Here is a 12,340-nt window from a genome sequence, read left to right on the forward strand (position 1 = left end):
CGATGGCTCACGCCTATAATCCCAGCACTTTGGGAGGCCGAGGCGGGTGGGTCATGAGGTCAGGAGTTCCAGACCAGCCTGGCCAACATCATGAAACCCCGTCTCTTCTAAAAATACAAAAATTAGCTGGACGTTGTGGCTCATGCCTGTAATCCCAGCTACTCGGGAGGCTGAGGCAGGAGAACTGCTTGAACCCAGGTAGCAGAGGTTGCTGCCTGGCACCGAGATGGTGCCACTGCACTCCAGCCTGGGCAACAGAGTGAGACTCCGTCTCAAAAAAAAAAAAAAAAAAGAGACAGAGTCTCATCCAAGCCTGACCAACATGGTGAAACCCCATCTCTACTAAAAATATAAAAATTAGCCAGGCATGGTGGCACGTGCCTGTAATCCCAGCACTTTAGGAGGCAGAGGTGGGCGGATCGCTTGAGGTCAGGAGTTTGAGACCAGCATGGACAATATAGTGAAACCCCATCTCTACTAAAACTACAAAAATCAGTCGGGGATGGTGGCACATGCCTGTAATCCCAGCTACTCAGGAGGCTGAGGCAGGAGAATCACTTGAACCCAGGAGGCAGCGGTTACAGTGAGCCGAGACCATGCCACTGCACTATAGCCTGGGTGATAAGAGCAAAACTCCATCTCAAAAAAAAAAAAAAAAAGAGAGAGTCTAACTCTGTCACTCAGGCTGCAGTGCAGTGGTGCGATCACAGGTCACTGCAGCCTCAAACTCCCAGGCTCAAGTGATCCTCCCGCCTTGGCCTCCCGAGTAGTTGGGACTACAGGTGTGTGCCACCACGCCCGGCTACTGATTTCTATTAAAAGACTTATTGTATATATGTATCTTAACTATGTGGATGTACATGAAAAATTGGAAAAAAATAAAAATAGGAACAGTGGGTGAGATAAGCACTGGCTGACTGTTCATCTTGGGCCAGCAGAAGCCAACAAGGGCAGATACTGAGTGTGCTAGAAAAGGCAGGCAGAGCCACCAGCAGCATCCCCTGGGAGCAGAAGGAGGAGCATCTTCATTTGGGGTACACTGCTAATGAAAAAACTGCTGCTTAGAACCCCTTTTCTGGATGTCCAAACGTACCACAGAGCTTAATATATTCTTGCACTCTTTTTAAAAATGATAACTACGGCAATTTGTTTGCTATTTCTTACTGTTTTAGGAGGACTGATCTTATTTTCAAACTAGACTGTCAAGTGCTCAAGGAGAACTGCCTACTTTTCTTGCAGTTTTCATTGTCATACCTCACATACCGCCTGTTGTATCATAGGACTTCAGGGGACAGTGGGCTCAGTCACTGGCTCTCAGAGCTGAAGGGCACTTAAAGATAATCTGATTGAATTTTAACTGATAACCTGATCTAAAAAGCCAAAGAAGCAGGCAGGCCCTTTCCTGATGGAGAGGGAGGGGCAGGGCTAAGCATGACACCTCTGAGCTTGCTCTGAGCAGCAGCCTGAGGGCGTTTCAGACAGTGGCCTGGCCCCTTTGTAGGAAGCCAGGCCCCCAGTGGATGGTGCTGGAGCAAAAGCTGGGGCCCAGCACTCAGGTTTTGGGGAGGCTGGAGCGGGTCTGGGTGGGAAGGGCGGATGCCCGCTCCACAGGCTGATGTGCTTTCCTGCCTTGACGTGAACGTGCCCCCGGCCTGGTGCTGTGCTGGCTCCCACCCTGTCTCCGACAGCCAGGAGCCAGGCCTGAGTGTCTGCCTTCCGCCAGCTTCCATACAGGTGTGGGGGGCTCAGTGCATACCCCATTGTTCCCCAACAGCCCCCCTAGTTGGGTGGCAGTATGAATGGACGGCAGCTAAATTTAGAGCGGAGCTCCTGGGGCCACCACAAAGGAGGGACTACATCTTCAGGAGGGCGGGTGAGTGGGAAAGGGACAGGGGAGAGAAGCTATTTTGAGAACACATGTCATTGCTGGCCACAGAGCAAGACTGTGGCCATAATGCTGAGGGAAACAATAGATGTGGCCAGAGGAAGAGCCTGTTATGTTTCAGGTGGGATGTTTGCAACTGCTCAGGAAACCTGACCCCGCCCGACAGCAGCACAAATCACAGCAAAGCCTCAGAGAGGCAGTGAGGAAGCAGGGGATTCACAGGGCCAGGGCCAGCAGGAGGTGCCAAGAGGCCACGCCTCATGCCTGGAGGAGCATTTTCAGTGACTGCTTTGCCCTGGGGGTTTGGTTAGGAATCAAACACTTCTGACCAACTTCCCAAACCATGTACCCTGCCCTGGTCTCTGAACAACTCCAAATGGCAATGGGAACGAAAAGAACTCAGAAGAAAAGCAGCAAGGTGGGCAGAACCAACAGGAGGAGCTGTCTCAGGCAACAAGACAGAGCGTGGGCTGAGCCGGAGAGTGTGGCCTCAAAGCCCTGGGTGGGCGGACTTGGCGCCCCCAGCATCCAGGGGCCTGCCGGGGCGCTGCGGCTCCAGCTGCACAGGCTCTGAGAGCTCCCCACACCCCTTTTCTGACCTCCAGTCGGCCCCACTCACCAGCCTCTGTGCAACGCCGGAAGCAGGGAGGGACAGGCTGCAGAGGGAGACCAGGCCTCACCTCCCCCATGCTCACAGAAGAGCTTAGGCCCAGGGGTCTAGGTAAGCGTAGGGAAGTGGGGGTGTGGTTACAGCCCCAGATCTCACTTGGACTTTATAGCTATCCTGGGGGCCAGGAGGATTTTTTTCAACCCCATCTTCATATCCCCTTCCCCAAACATGTGTGGTTCCTGTTTTGCTACATCTGTGAAAGGCGCTGGGAACTGGGGACTTGCCTTACACCTCTCGGTTAACACCCTGGAGACTGATGGAGTTCAGAGCAGTGTAATTTACAGCCCATCCCTCCAATCTTAATTCACTCGATGCTTCTTTCTTCCTTATTGTATTAGTGTGACCCAGGTACCTGCCAACAATAATGGCCTCTCCAGCTAGGAGCCTCGCCCCAACTCCCAGGACAATTTATACCTTTTCCTTGGATTTTCCCCCCTTAAATTAAACAAAAAGAGGAAAAATAAGAAAAGGTTAGCATGGGTTTGGAGCACCGAAGCCCCCGTGGTTCTGGGCAGGAAGCCAATGGCCTGAGGGCACACATGTGTGTGCTCTCCCAGAAGGGCCTTCACCGGCCCTGTTTTACAGCCACCTCGGCACAGACTCCAGGGTTCACGCATATGGCCAGACAGATGTGTCTGGCTTACGTTCAAGGCTGGAAAATGAAGAATTATGGAAGTGAAGGGCCCCGGGCATTAAAGAGGGCGGGGAAGGGAAGGGGGGAATTTTTCCTCTGCTGAGAAATCCTCTTGTGGCTGTGAGGCTGGAGGAAGGAGGCTGACAGGAGGCAGGGCCGCCAGCTTGGTGCATGTGGGGCCTGTTCTTAAAGGGGCCACAGCAACCCCAGCTCCAGCTGGCCTGCAGCAGGCCTTCCATGCTTGGGCCTAAGCAGCCTCCTCAGAAGGAGTGGATCAGGAGAACAGGCAGCCTGGACAGGGCCCACCAGGGGCACGGGAAGTCAAGCGTTGGAGGAGACCTCCAATTCTGAAGACGCTGCTGGTCACTGGAGAGGCAAAGCTAAACACCAAGCTCCAGAAGAGGATGGATCCTGGCAGCATGTGCTCCCTCGGCATCCTGGACTTCCGTTTTGTGTGGACGCTCATTCACACTTCAAATCACTTGTCATGGACTCTACCACATTGTACCACTGTACACTCTGGAATGTGATTAGTTCTGTGTCCCCCAGACACTAGCATAGTAAATGCTCAATGCCACTTGCTAAACTGAGCTGAAGACATGCCTCCCGATTCCAAGGAGTTCACAGTACAATGTGGGAAACAAGTCCAGAAATAACTGTAACATGAGACATGATAGCAGGTCCACAAATGAAGTCTGATGAGTGTCACAGGAACACTAAGCAGAGGGAGATGGATTCCTCCTGGTGGAGACCAGGGGTGGATTCACTGGGGAAGTGGAGTTTCATCTGGGGATTGAAGGAGGAATAGAATTTCGACAGGTAACAAGACATACGGAGCAGAAAAAGGGCACTCTGCTTTGAGGGACAGCATGAACAAAAACCCGAGTGGAAAAGGGCAGAGCATGTCTAGGGAGTGGAAAGGAAGGTTAGTGTCACTGTTCAGGCAGGAGGGCCTTAGTGTCTGGACAGGCATTTTACATGCACTGTGATTCATTCTGAGGCCTCATGGCAGCTCTAATGTTGGTGCTTTTACCACTTTCACTAAAAAAGTGTTTAAGAGACAGGGTTTTGCTATGTTGCAGTGGTTATTCACAGGCATGATCACTGCACACCGTAGCCTTGTACTCCTGGGCTCAAGCTATCATCCAGCCTCAGCCTCCTGAGTAGTTGGAACCACAGGCATGTGCCCACTGTGTCTGGCATTACTTTCATCATACAGATGAGGAAACAGGCTCAGAAAAGTTAAATAATTTGCCCAATGTCATATAACTAGTAAGGGTTCATGAGGGATGGGGTAGTGGGAGAAGAGGCTGGAAAAACAGACTGGGAACAGATCAAAAAGCCATTTTAATGCCAATAATAGGGAATTAGACTTTATTTTACTAGCCAAGCAAAGGCCTGATGATTTCTGAGCAGGGGGGTAGTAGCTCTTTCAGGAAGAGAATGATGGAGGCAGTGCAGTGAACAGGAGCCTGGTGGGCAGGAGCCTGGTGTGCTACAAACTCCAGGAGGTGCCACTCACAGAAACAAGGCAAATGGCACCTTCTGGGGCTGTGCAACACTTGACTGCTACACTCTAAGCAACTACTTGACCTAGAATAGTAGTAGTGGCAATGGAAACAGAGAGGAGAAGAGGGAATAAATGTGTGAATAAATAGTATTTAATATGAAATTAGATACTAGGGGTTAAAAGCCAGAGTGGAATTTAAGATGATGCTCTAGTTGCTACTATTATTGTCACGGAATACTTTTTTTTTTTTTTGAGACAGAGTCTCGCCCAGGTCTAAAGTGCAATGGCTTGATCTCGGCTCACTGCAACCTCCACCTTCTGGGTTGAAGCGATTCTCCTGCCTCAGCCTCCTGAGTAGCTGGGATTACAGGCACCCGCCACAACGCCCAGCTAATTTTTGTATTTCTAGTAGAGATGAGGTTTCACCATGTTGGCCAGGCTGGTCTTGAACTCCTGACCTCAAGTGATCTGCCAGCCTCGGCCGCCCAAAGTGCTGGGATTATAGGCATAAGCCACTGCGCCCAGCCCCTGAATACATATCTGCTGAGCACTAACTCAGCTTGCTGAGACTAGGGAGTAAAAGGAAGGATGGAGGAGACCAAAAAAAGAATGGTGGTGAGGGAGCCCAGGAGGGTGGTCTGGTGAACAGAGAGAAGACAAGGGGTCATTCATTGATGCTAAAGTGAAGCTGAAGGAAGGTGGCTTTAGGGCCCAAAGACAAAGGGAGGTCAACTGTGACACAGACTGAAATTTGATAAAGATAGGTCATTGGTGATTGGTCAACTATGACACAGACTGAGGTTTGATAAAGATAGGTCATCGGTGATTTTTCTTTTTAAGATGGAGTCTTGCTCTGTTGCCCAGGCTGGAGTGCAGTGGCGCAATCTCGGCTCACTGTAACCTCCGCCTCCTGGGTTCAAGAGATTTTCCTGCCTCAGCCTCCCGAGTAGCTGGGACTATAGGCACCCACCACCACACCCGGCTAACTTTTGTATTTTTAGTAGAGACGGGGTTTCACCATGTTGGCCAGGCTGGTCTCGAACTCCTGACCTTCAATGATCCACCCACCGTGGCCTCCCCAAGTGTTGGCATTATAGGCGTGAGCCACCGCGCCTGGCCATATTGGTGATTTTTGACACGACAGTTTCCATAACTTCTTGGTTGAGAGTCAAGAGATGATGGTAGAAACAGAATTTCTGGGAAAACAGATGGTAAAGGAAGAGCAAGGAAAGAAGCAGAAGGGCACTTCGGGAGGCCGTGGCGGGCAGATCACGAAGTCAAGAGATCGAGACCATCCTGGCTAACATAGTGAAACCTGGTCTCTACGAAAAATACAAAAAATTAGCTGGGCGTGGTGATGCGTGCCTGTAATCCCAGCTACTTGGGAGGCTGAGGCAGGAGAATCTCTTGAACCTGGGAGATGGAGGTTGCCGTGAGCTGAGATCATGCCAGCGAGACTCCATCTCAAAAAAAAAAAAGTAAAAGAAGCATGAGGATAAAGCTGTTTTGAGGGTCATGCACAAGTTTACATGTAGACCCACAGCAGGGCTGGGGAGGCAGCCACACGACGATGGATGATGCTGGTAGAGGTATTACACACTGATTCCAATGGCAGCAGGGATGTGAATCTGTCTAAAGAATGATGGAGGCCAGGCGCAGTGGCTCATGCCTGTAATCCTAGCACTTTGGGAGGCCAAGGCGGGTAGATCACCTGAGGTCAGGAGTTTGAGACCAGCCTGGCCAACATGGTGAAACCCCATTTCTACTAAAAATACAAAAATTAGCTGGGTATGGTGGCAGGTGCCTGTAATCCCAGCTACTTGGGAGGCTGAGACAGGAGAATTGTTTCAACCCCGGGAGGCAGAGGTTGCAGTGAGCTGAGATTGAGCCACTACACTCCAGCCTGGGCAACAGGGCAAGACTCCATCTCAAAACAAAACAAAACAAAACAAAAGAATGATGGATCTTGGCCAGTGTGATGGCTCATGCCTGTAATCCCAGCACTTTGGAAGGCAGAGGCGGGCAGATCACCTGAGGTCAGGAGTTCAAGACTGGCCTGGCACACACAGCAAAACCCTGTCTTTATTAAAAATACAAAATTAGCTGGGCATGGTGGCAGGCATCTGTAATTCCAGCTACTCTGGAGGCTGAGGTAAGAGAATCGCTGGAACCTGGGAGGTGGAGGTTGGAGTAAGCTGAGATCATGCCACTGGGCTCCAGCCTGGGCAACACAGCGAGACTCTGTCTCAAAACAAAAACAAAAACAAACAAACAAACAAAAAGACAGATCTCGATTGGTATTTATTCCTCTTCCCTGGCCAGGGTGATTAGACAAATATCAGACAAAGGTGGCCGTTTATGGAGCACATATTAAGTGCCACGCACTATGCTAAGTGCTTTACATACACTATCTCATGTAGGCCTCACAGTGATTCTGAGAGATCGGTGCTATTAGCACTTTTTCTTTTTTCTTCTTTTTTTTTTTGAGATGGAGTCTCACCCTGTAGCCCAGGCTGGAGTGCAATGGTGCAATCTTGGCTCACTGCAACCTCCGCCTCCCGGGTTCAAGCGATTCTCTTGCCTCAGCCTCCCGAGTAGCTGGATTACAAGTGTGCACCACCATGCCCAGCTAATTTTTTGTATTTTTAGTAGAGACAGGGTTTCACCATGTTAGCCAGGATGGTCTCAATCTCCTGACCTCATGATCCGCCCGCCTCAGCCTCCCACAGTGCTGGGAGTACAGGTGTGAGCCACCGCGCCCCGCCTCCCAAAGTGCTGGGATTACAGGTGTGAGCCACCGCGCCCGGCCTCCCACAGTGCTGGGATGACAGGTGTGAGCCGCCGCGCCCGGCCAGCACTTTCATGGGATGACAGGTGTGAGCCGCCGCGCCCGGCCAGCACTTTCATGGGATGACAGGTGTGAGCCGCCGCGCCCGGCCAGCACTTTCATGGGATGACAGGTGTGAGCCGCCGCGCCCGGCCAGCACTTTCATGGGATGACAGGTGTGAGCCGCCGCGCCCGGCCAGCACTTTCATGGGATGACAGGCGTGAGCCGCCGCGCCCGGCCTCCCACAGTGCTGGGATGACAGGCGTGAGCCGCCGCGCCCGGCCTCCCACAGTGCTGGGATTACAGGCGTGAGCCGCCGCGCCCGGCCTCCCACAGTGCTGGGATTACAGGCGTGAGCCGCCGCGCCCGGCCTCCCACAGTGCTGGGATTACAGGCGTGAGCCGCCGCGCCCGGCCTCCCACAGTGCTGGGATTACAGGCGTGAGCCGCCGCGCCCGGCCTCCCACAGTGCTGGGATTACAGGCGTGAGCCGCCGCGCCCGGCCTCCCACAGTGCTGGGATGACAGGCGTGAGCCGCCGCGCCCGGCCTCCCACAGTGCTGGGATGACAGGTGTGAGCCGCCGCGCCCGGCCTCCCACAGTGCTGGGATGACAGGTGTGAGCCGCCGCGCCCGGCCTCCCACAGTGCTGGGATGACAGGTGTGAGCCGCCGCGCCCGGCCTCCCACAGTGCTGGGATGACAGGTGTGAGCCGCCGCGCCCGGCCTCCCACAGTGCTGGGATGACAGGTGTGAGCCGCCGCGCCCGGCCTCCCACAGTGCTGGGATGACAGGTGTGAGCCGCCGCGCCCGGCCTCCCACAGTGCTGGGATGACAGGTGTGAGCCGCCGCGCCCGGCCTCCCACAGTGCTGGGATGACAGGTGTGAGCCGCCGCGCCCGGCCTCCCACAGTGCTGGGATGACAGGTGTGAGCCGCCGCGCCCGGCCTCCCACAGTGCTGGGATGACAGGTGTGAGCCGCCGCGCCCGGCCTCCCACAGTGCTGGGATGACAGGTGTGAGCCGCCGCGCCCGGCCTCCCACAGTGCTGGGATGACAGGTGTGAGCCGCCGCGCCCGGCCTCCCACAGTGCTGGGATGACAGGTGTGAGCCGCCGCGCCCGGCCTCCCACAGTGCTGGGATGACAGGTGTGAGCCGCCGCGCCCGGCCTCCCACAGTGCTGGGATGACAGGTGTGAGCCGCCGCGCCCGGCCTCCCACAGTGCTGGGATGACAGGTGTGAGCCGCCGCGCCCGGCCTCCCACAGTGCTGGGATGACAGGTGTGAGCCGCCGCGCCCGGCCTCCCACAGTGCTGGGATGACAGGTGTGAGCCGCCGCGCCCGGCCTCCCACAGTGCTGGGATGACAGGTGTGAGCCGCCGCGCCCGGCCTCCCACAGTGCTGGGATGACAGGTGTGAGCCGCCGCGCCCGGCCTCCCACAGTGCTGGGATGACAGGTGTGAGCCGCCGCGCCCGGCCTCCCACAGTGCTGGGATGACAGGTGTGAGCCGCCGCGCCCGGCCTCCCACAGTGCTGGGATGACAGGTGTGAGCCGCCGCGCCCGGCCTCCCACAGTGCTGGGATGACAGGTGTGAGCCGCCGCGCCCGGCCTCCCACAGTGCTGGGATGACAGGTGTGAGCCGCCGCGCCCGGCCGGCACTTTCATTTACCAGATGAAGAAACAGGCTCTGAGAAGCTGAATGATTTGCCCCATGTTACAAACCTATTTAGGCGGCAGGGCCTAGACTGTCATTGGGTCTGCCTGATCACATGCATCAAACCCTATGCCAAAGGAGAGGGTTGGAAATGGGCATCCTTAAAGAGGCGGAGCAGGTGGCTTGACGCTTCCCTATGCACACGGTTCACCTTTAAACGGGAAGCAGGACTGCCTCTTCCCTGTCTGCCCCGAGCCCTAGAGGACAGGAAATGGCCTCATAGCACAAGGGAACAGACCTAGGAAGGCCAGGAAGAAACACTTGCTGGGGGTGAAGGCACGGGCCATGAGAAGGCTGATGGGGGTCAAAGTCCCTGTGTGGAGATTAAGTAGTTTGTGTCTGCAAGGGTGTAGGGAGTATCTTGTCCAGAGGGGTCTTCCATTTCATTGGGAATCCAGGTAAGCAGACTGTGGCCGTGACATCCTCTCCCTGAGAATAGGTGTTCTGAACTGAGAATCCACAGCCTCTCCAGGAATATCTGGATAAGGCTCAGGGAAACTCTGAAACCTCTTAAATTGTGTGAAAGATCATGTATGTGTGGTGTGCATTTGTAGATTCTCACTGGGGAAGCAGCTTTTCTCAGATTCTCTGAGAAGACCCTACCCCTGCCTTGGAGCCCAGGATGAGAGAGACTCTAGGCACCAAACTTGCTACCAGAATTTAGTGGGAGAGTAAAAAACAGGGGTAGAGCTAGAGAGAACACTGCAGAACTGACTCTTTCTTAGTGTCCTGCTCAGCTCTGCTCTCTGCCCACATCCTCTCATGCCCTAGACAGCAACCCCCATAGTGGGAACCACGCTCCCCAGGCCGACTTCACCTGGATCTTTTCCTGGCGACGCTGCTGCTCAGCTATCTTCCTGGCCAGAGCCAGCTTCTTGGCCCGAAGTTCCCTGATGTCATCCTCGCCTCCGCTGCCTTCAGCCTCTGAATCTTCCTCAAAGTCTTCAATCACCACATCCTCCTCCTTTGGGTGGTGGAGCCGACCAGGAAAGAGGAGACAGTTAGCTGAGCCCATGGCACTTACTGAACCCGACACTGCCCTTGTGGCCTCTCACCCATGCAGACTGGGACCATCCCTTGCAAAGGGTTCCCTGGTATGTGCTTCCCTCTACTCAGGCAAAGGGAGGTTGACAAAAGCTGTCACTCTTCCCCCGGAGCTGCTCTCTTTTATACTCTGGGGCTCTTCCCTCAGAGAGTTACACCATAAGTCACTCGCAGTCACACATATATACCTGCGTGCTTTACTCACACTCTGTGTTCTTCCTGGTACACACTCACAAAGTCAAACTTTAGTCCTATTTTCATTCTGAAGTCACCAATGATTCAAGAGGGAAACAACAGAGAAAGTTAAACCACCCAACTTAAATCTAATTCATGCTAACGATCTGATAGGAATCAGCTCTGGCCAACAGCTGGGAATGAGGCGTGGAAGTTCCCTTGCCGCAGACAGCAGCAGGGACAGATGCTGCAGCTCAGCAGACCTTGCCCTGGTTTCTTTTGAAGACTCCAGCCTGGTGGTGTGAGGACTGCTGGGCCCCTTTACAGGAATTCACACAACATGACCTTGCTCAGCTGCCCTCAATGGCCCGGGCAGGGTAGGAGGTGGCTGGCTGGCTTAAGGAGCCTCCTGCCAGGCTGGTGGCACATTCCCCAAGGATGGCACCTCCCTACTTGCAGCCTCAGCTCTTAGCAGCCATCACTCCCTGGGTGGTCCCAGGCTCCATTCCTTGCTTTCTTACTTTTGGCCTTGGTCAACAGAGAACATGCAGCTGCCCAAGATAGCTTCCTTTGAGGGACAGGGTTAGCATGCGTACACAGGGAATAATTTAGTAGAAGGTTCCTGTTTCTAACTGGATTATAATAATGACAGTGATGACAACAGCTATCACTTACTGAGTGCTTATTATCGGCCAGGTACTGGGCTAAGCATTTTTCATGTATTAACTCAGTTAATCCTCACAACAGCCTGTGAGATAAGATAGGTGCTATCACCATCCCTATCTTTAAATGAACAAACTGAGGTTTAGAAGTCAACATCTTGCTCAGGGTCACACGGCTAGTAAAGGCAGAGCAGGGATTCAAGCCCAAGTGAATCTGACTCCAAAGTTTATGCTCTTACCAATAATAATGGGCCAAGCCATCCTGAATCCAGACCAGAAGCTCAGATCCAGTCCTCAGTGGCTTAGCATCGTGAGGCCTGCTGGAGGCCCACCCTAGACCTGTTCAGTATAGACTGCTCTCTTCTCTAATTGTGCAGCTCAAGGTCATATACAGATGGAGTCTCTTGACTGAAAGGGATTACTCAGGGGGGTGGCTGGGTAGATGACGGGGGTATACTTTGTCTTGTGAGCAGAATCTAGGGGTGTTTTGGTAGGATCCCTAAGCGACTAAACTGTGTTCTATTCACAAAGAACTATGTCTGAAGAAACACCTTTCCCTACCTCTCCCAATCTGCTGAAGTGATTCAGTTTTGCAGTCTGGGGAGAGATGAGATCTGAGGATGGGGCCAGAACTGTCACTATCCTAAGAGATGTCAGGGGTCTGGGACGCTGTCCACAGTCACCATTCATCTGACACAGGCATGCTATAGTGCCACAGCGCTCACCTCCAGAGAGGCCCAGGCCGCGGCAAGAAGGAAAACTCTGCACATTCACTTCCTTGTTCATGAGGTTAACCCAGACTGCAGTGAGCGGGACAGAATGCCTGCCTAGCCCATGTGGGAACGCTGCCTCTGCCTGCTCTGACTAGGGATATACAAGGTTATCACGGGGCTTGAAGTGAGCTTGACTGAGGTCAAAAGAGGGTCAGAGAAGCTTGTCTGAGGTTGGCTCAGCTCTCACAGTAAACGAGGAAGTGCAAGGTTATGAAATTACACAGACCAGGGTAAGCAGAGTTTCCCAGAGGCCACTAACATGAAGGAACCCAGGAGACTCGTGGGAAAAGGAAGAAGTGGGCAGCCTGGTGTGGGTCACAACCTTTGTCTGGTCAATAAGCCTTAGAACGAGAAAATAAAGTGTGGCACTACCAAGAGCTGGGAGCAGAGAACTCATCTGTTCCTTGTGAGGGCAGAGAAGGCCTTCTCTGGCTCTGATGCTGTGGCCCTCT

The 12,340-nt window shown here is 53.7% G+C and overlaps 1 protein-coding gene across 2 annotated transcripts in view; it reads right to left on the reverse strand.

The window, feature by feature from the left end:
* Window positions 1-12,340, reverse strand: part of SMG6 (SMG6 nonsense mediated mRNA decay factor) — a 248,327-nt gene that overhangs the window by 13,680 nt on the left and 222,307 nt on the right. For both annotated transcript variants that reach the window (XM_054535167.2, NM_001132236.2), the window contains 1 exon segment: window positions 10,053-10,199. In XM_054535167.2, the coding sequence (XP_054391142.1) occupies window positions 10,053-10,199 (147 nt within the window).

This window comes from Pongo abelii, chromosome 19 (genome assembly GCF_028885655.2).
Source record: "Pongo abelii isolate AG06213 chromosome 19, NHGRI_mPonAbe1-v2.0_pri, whole genome shotgun sequence".
Lineage (NCBI taxonomy): Eukaryota > Metazoa > Chordata > Mammalia > Primates > Hominidae > Pongo > Pongo abelii.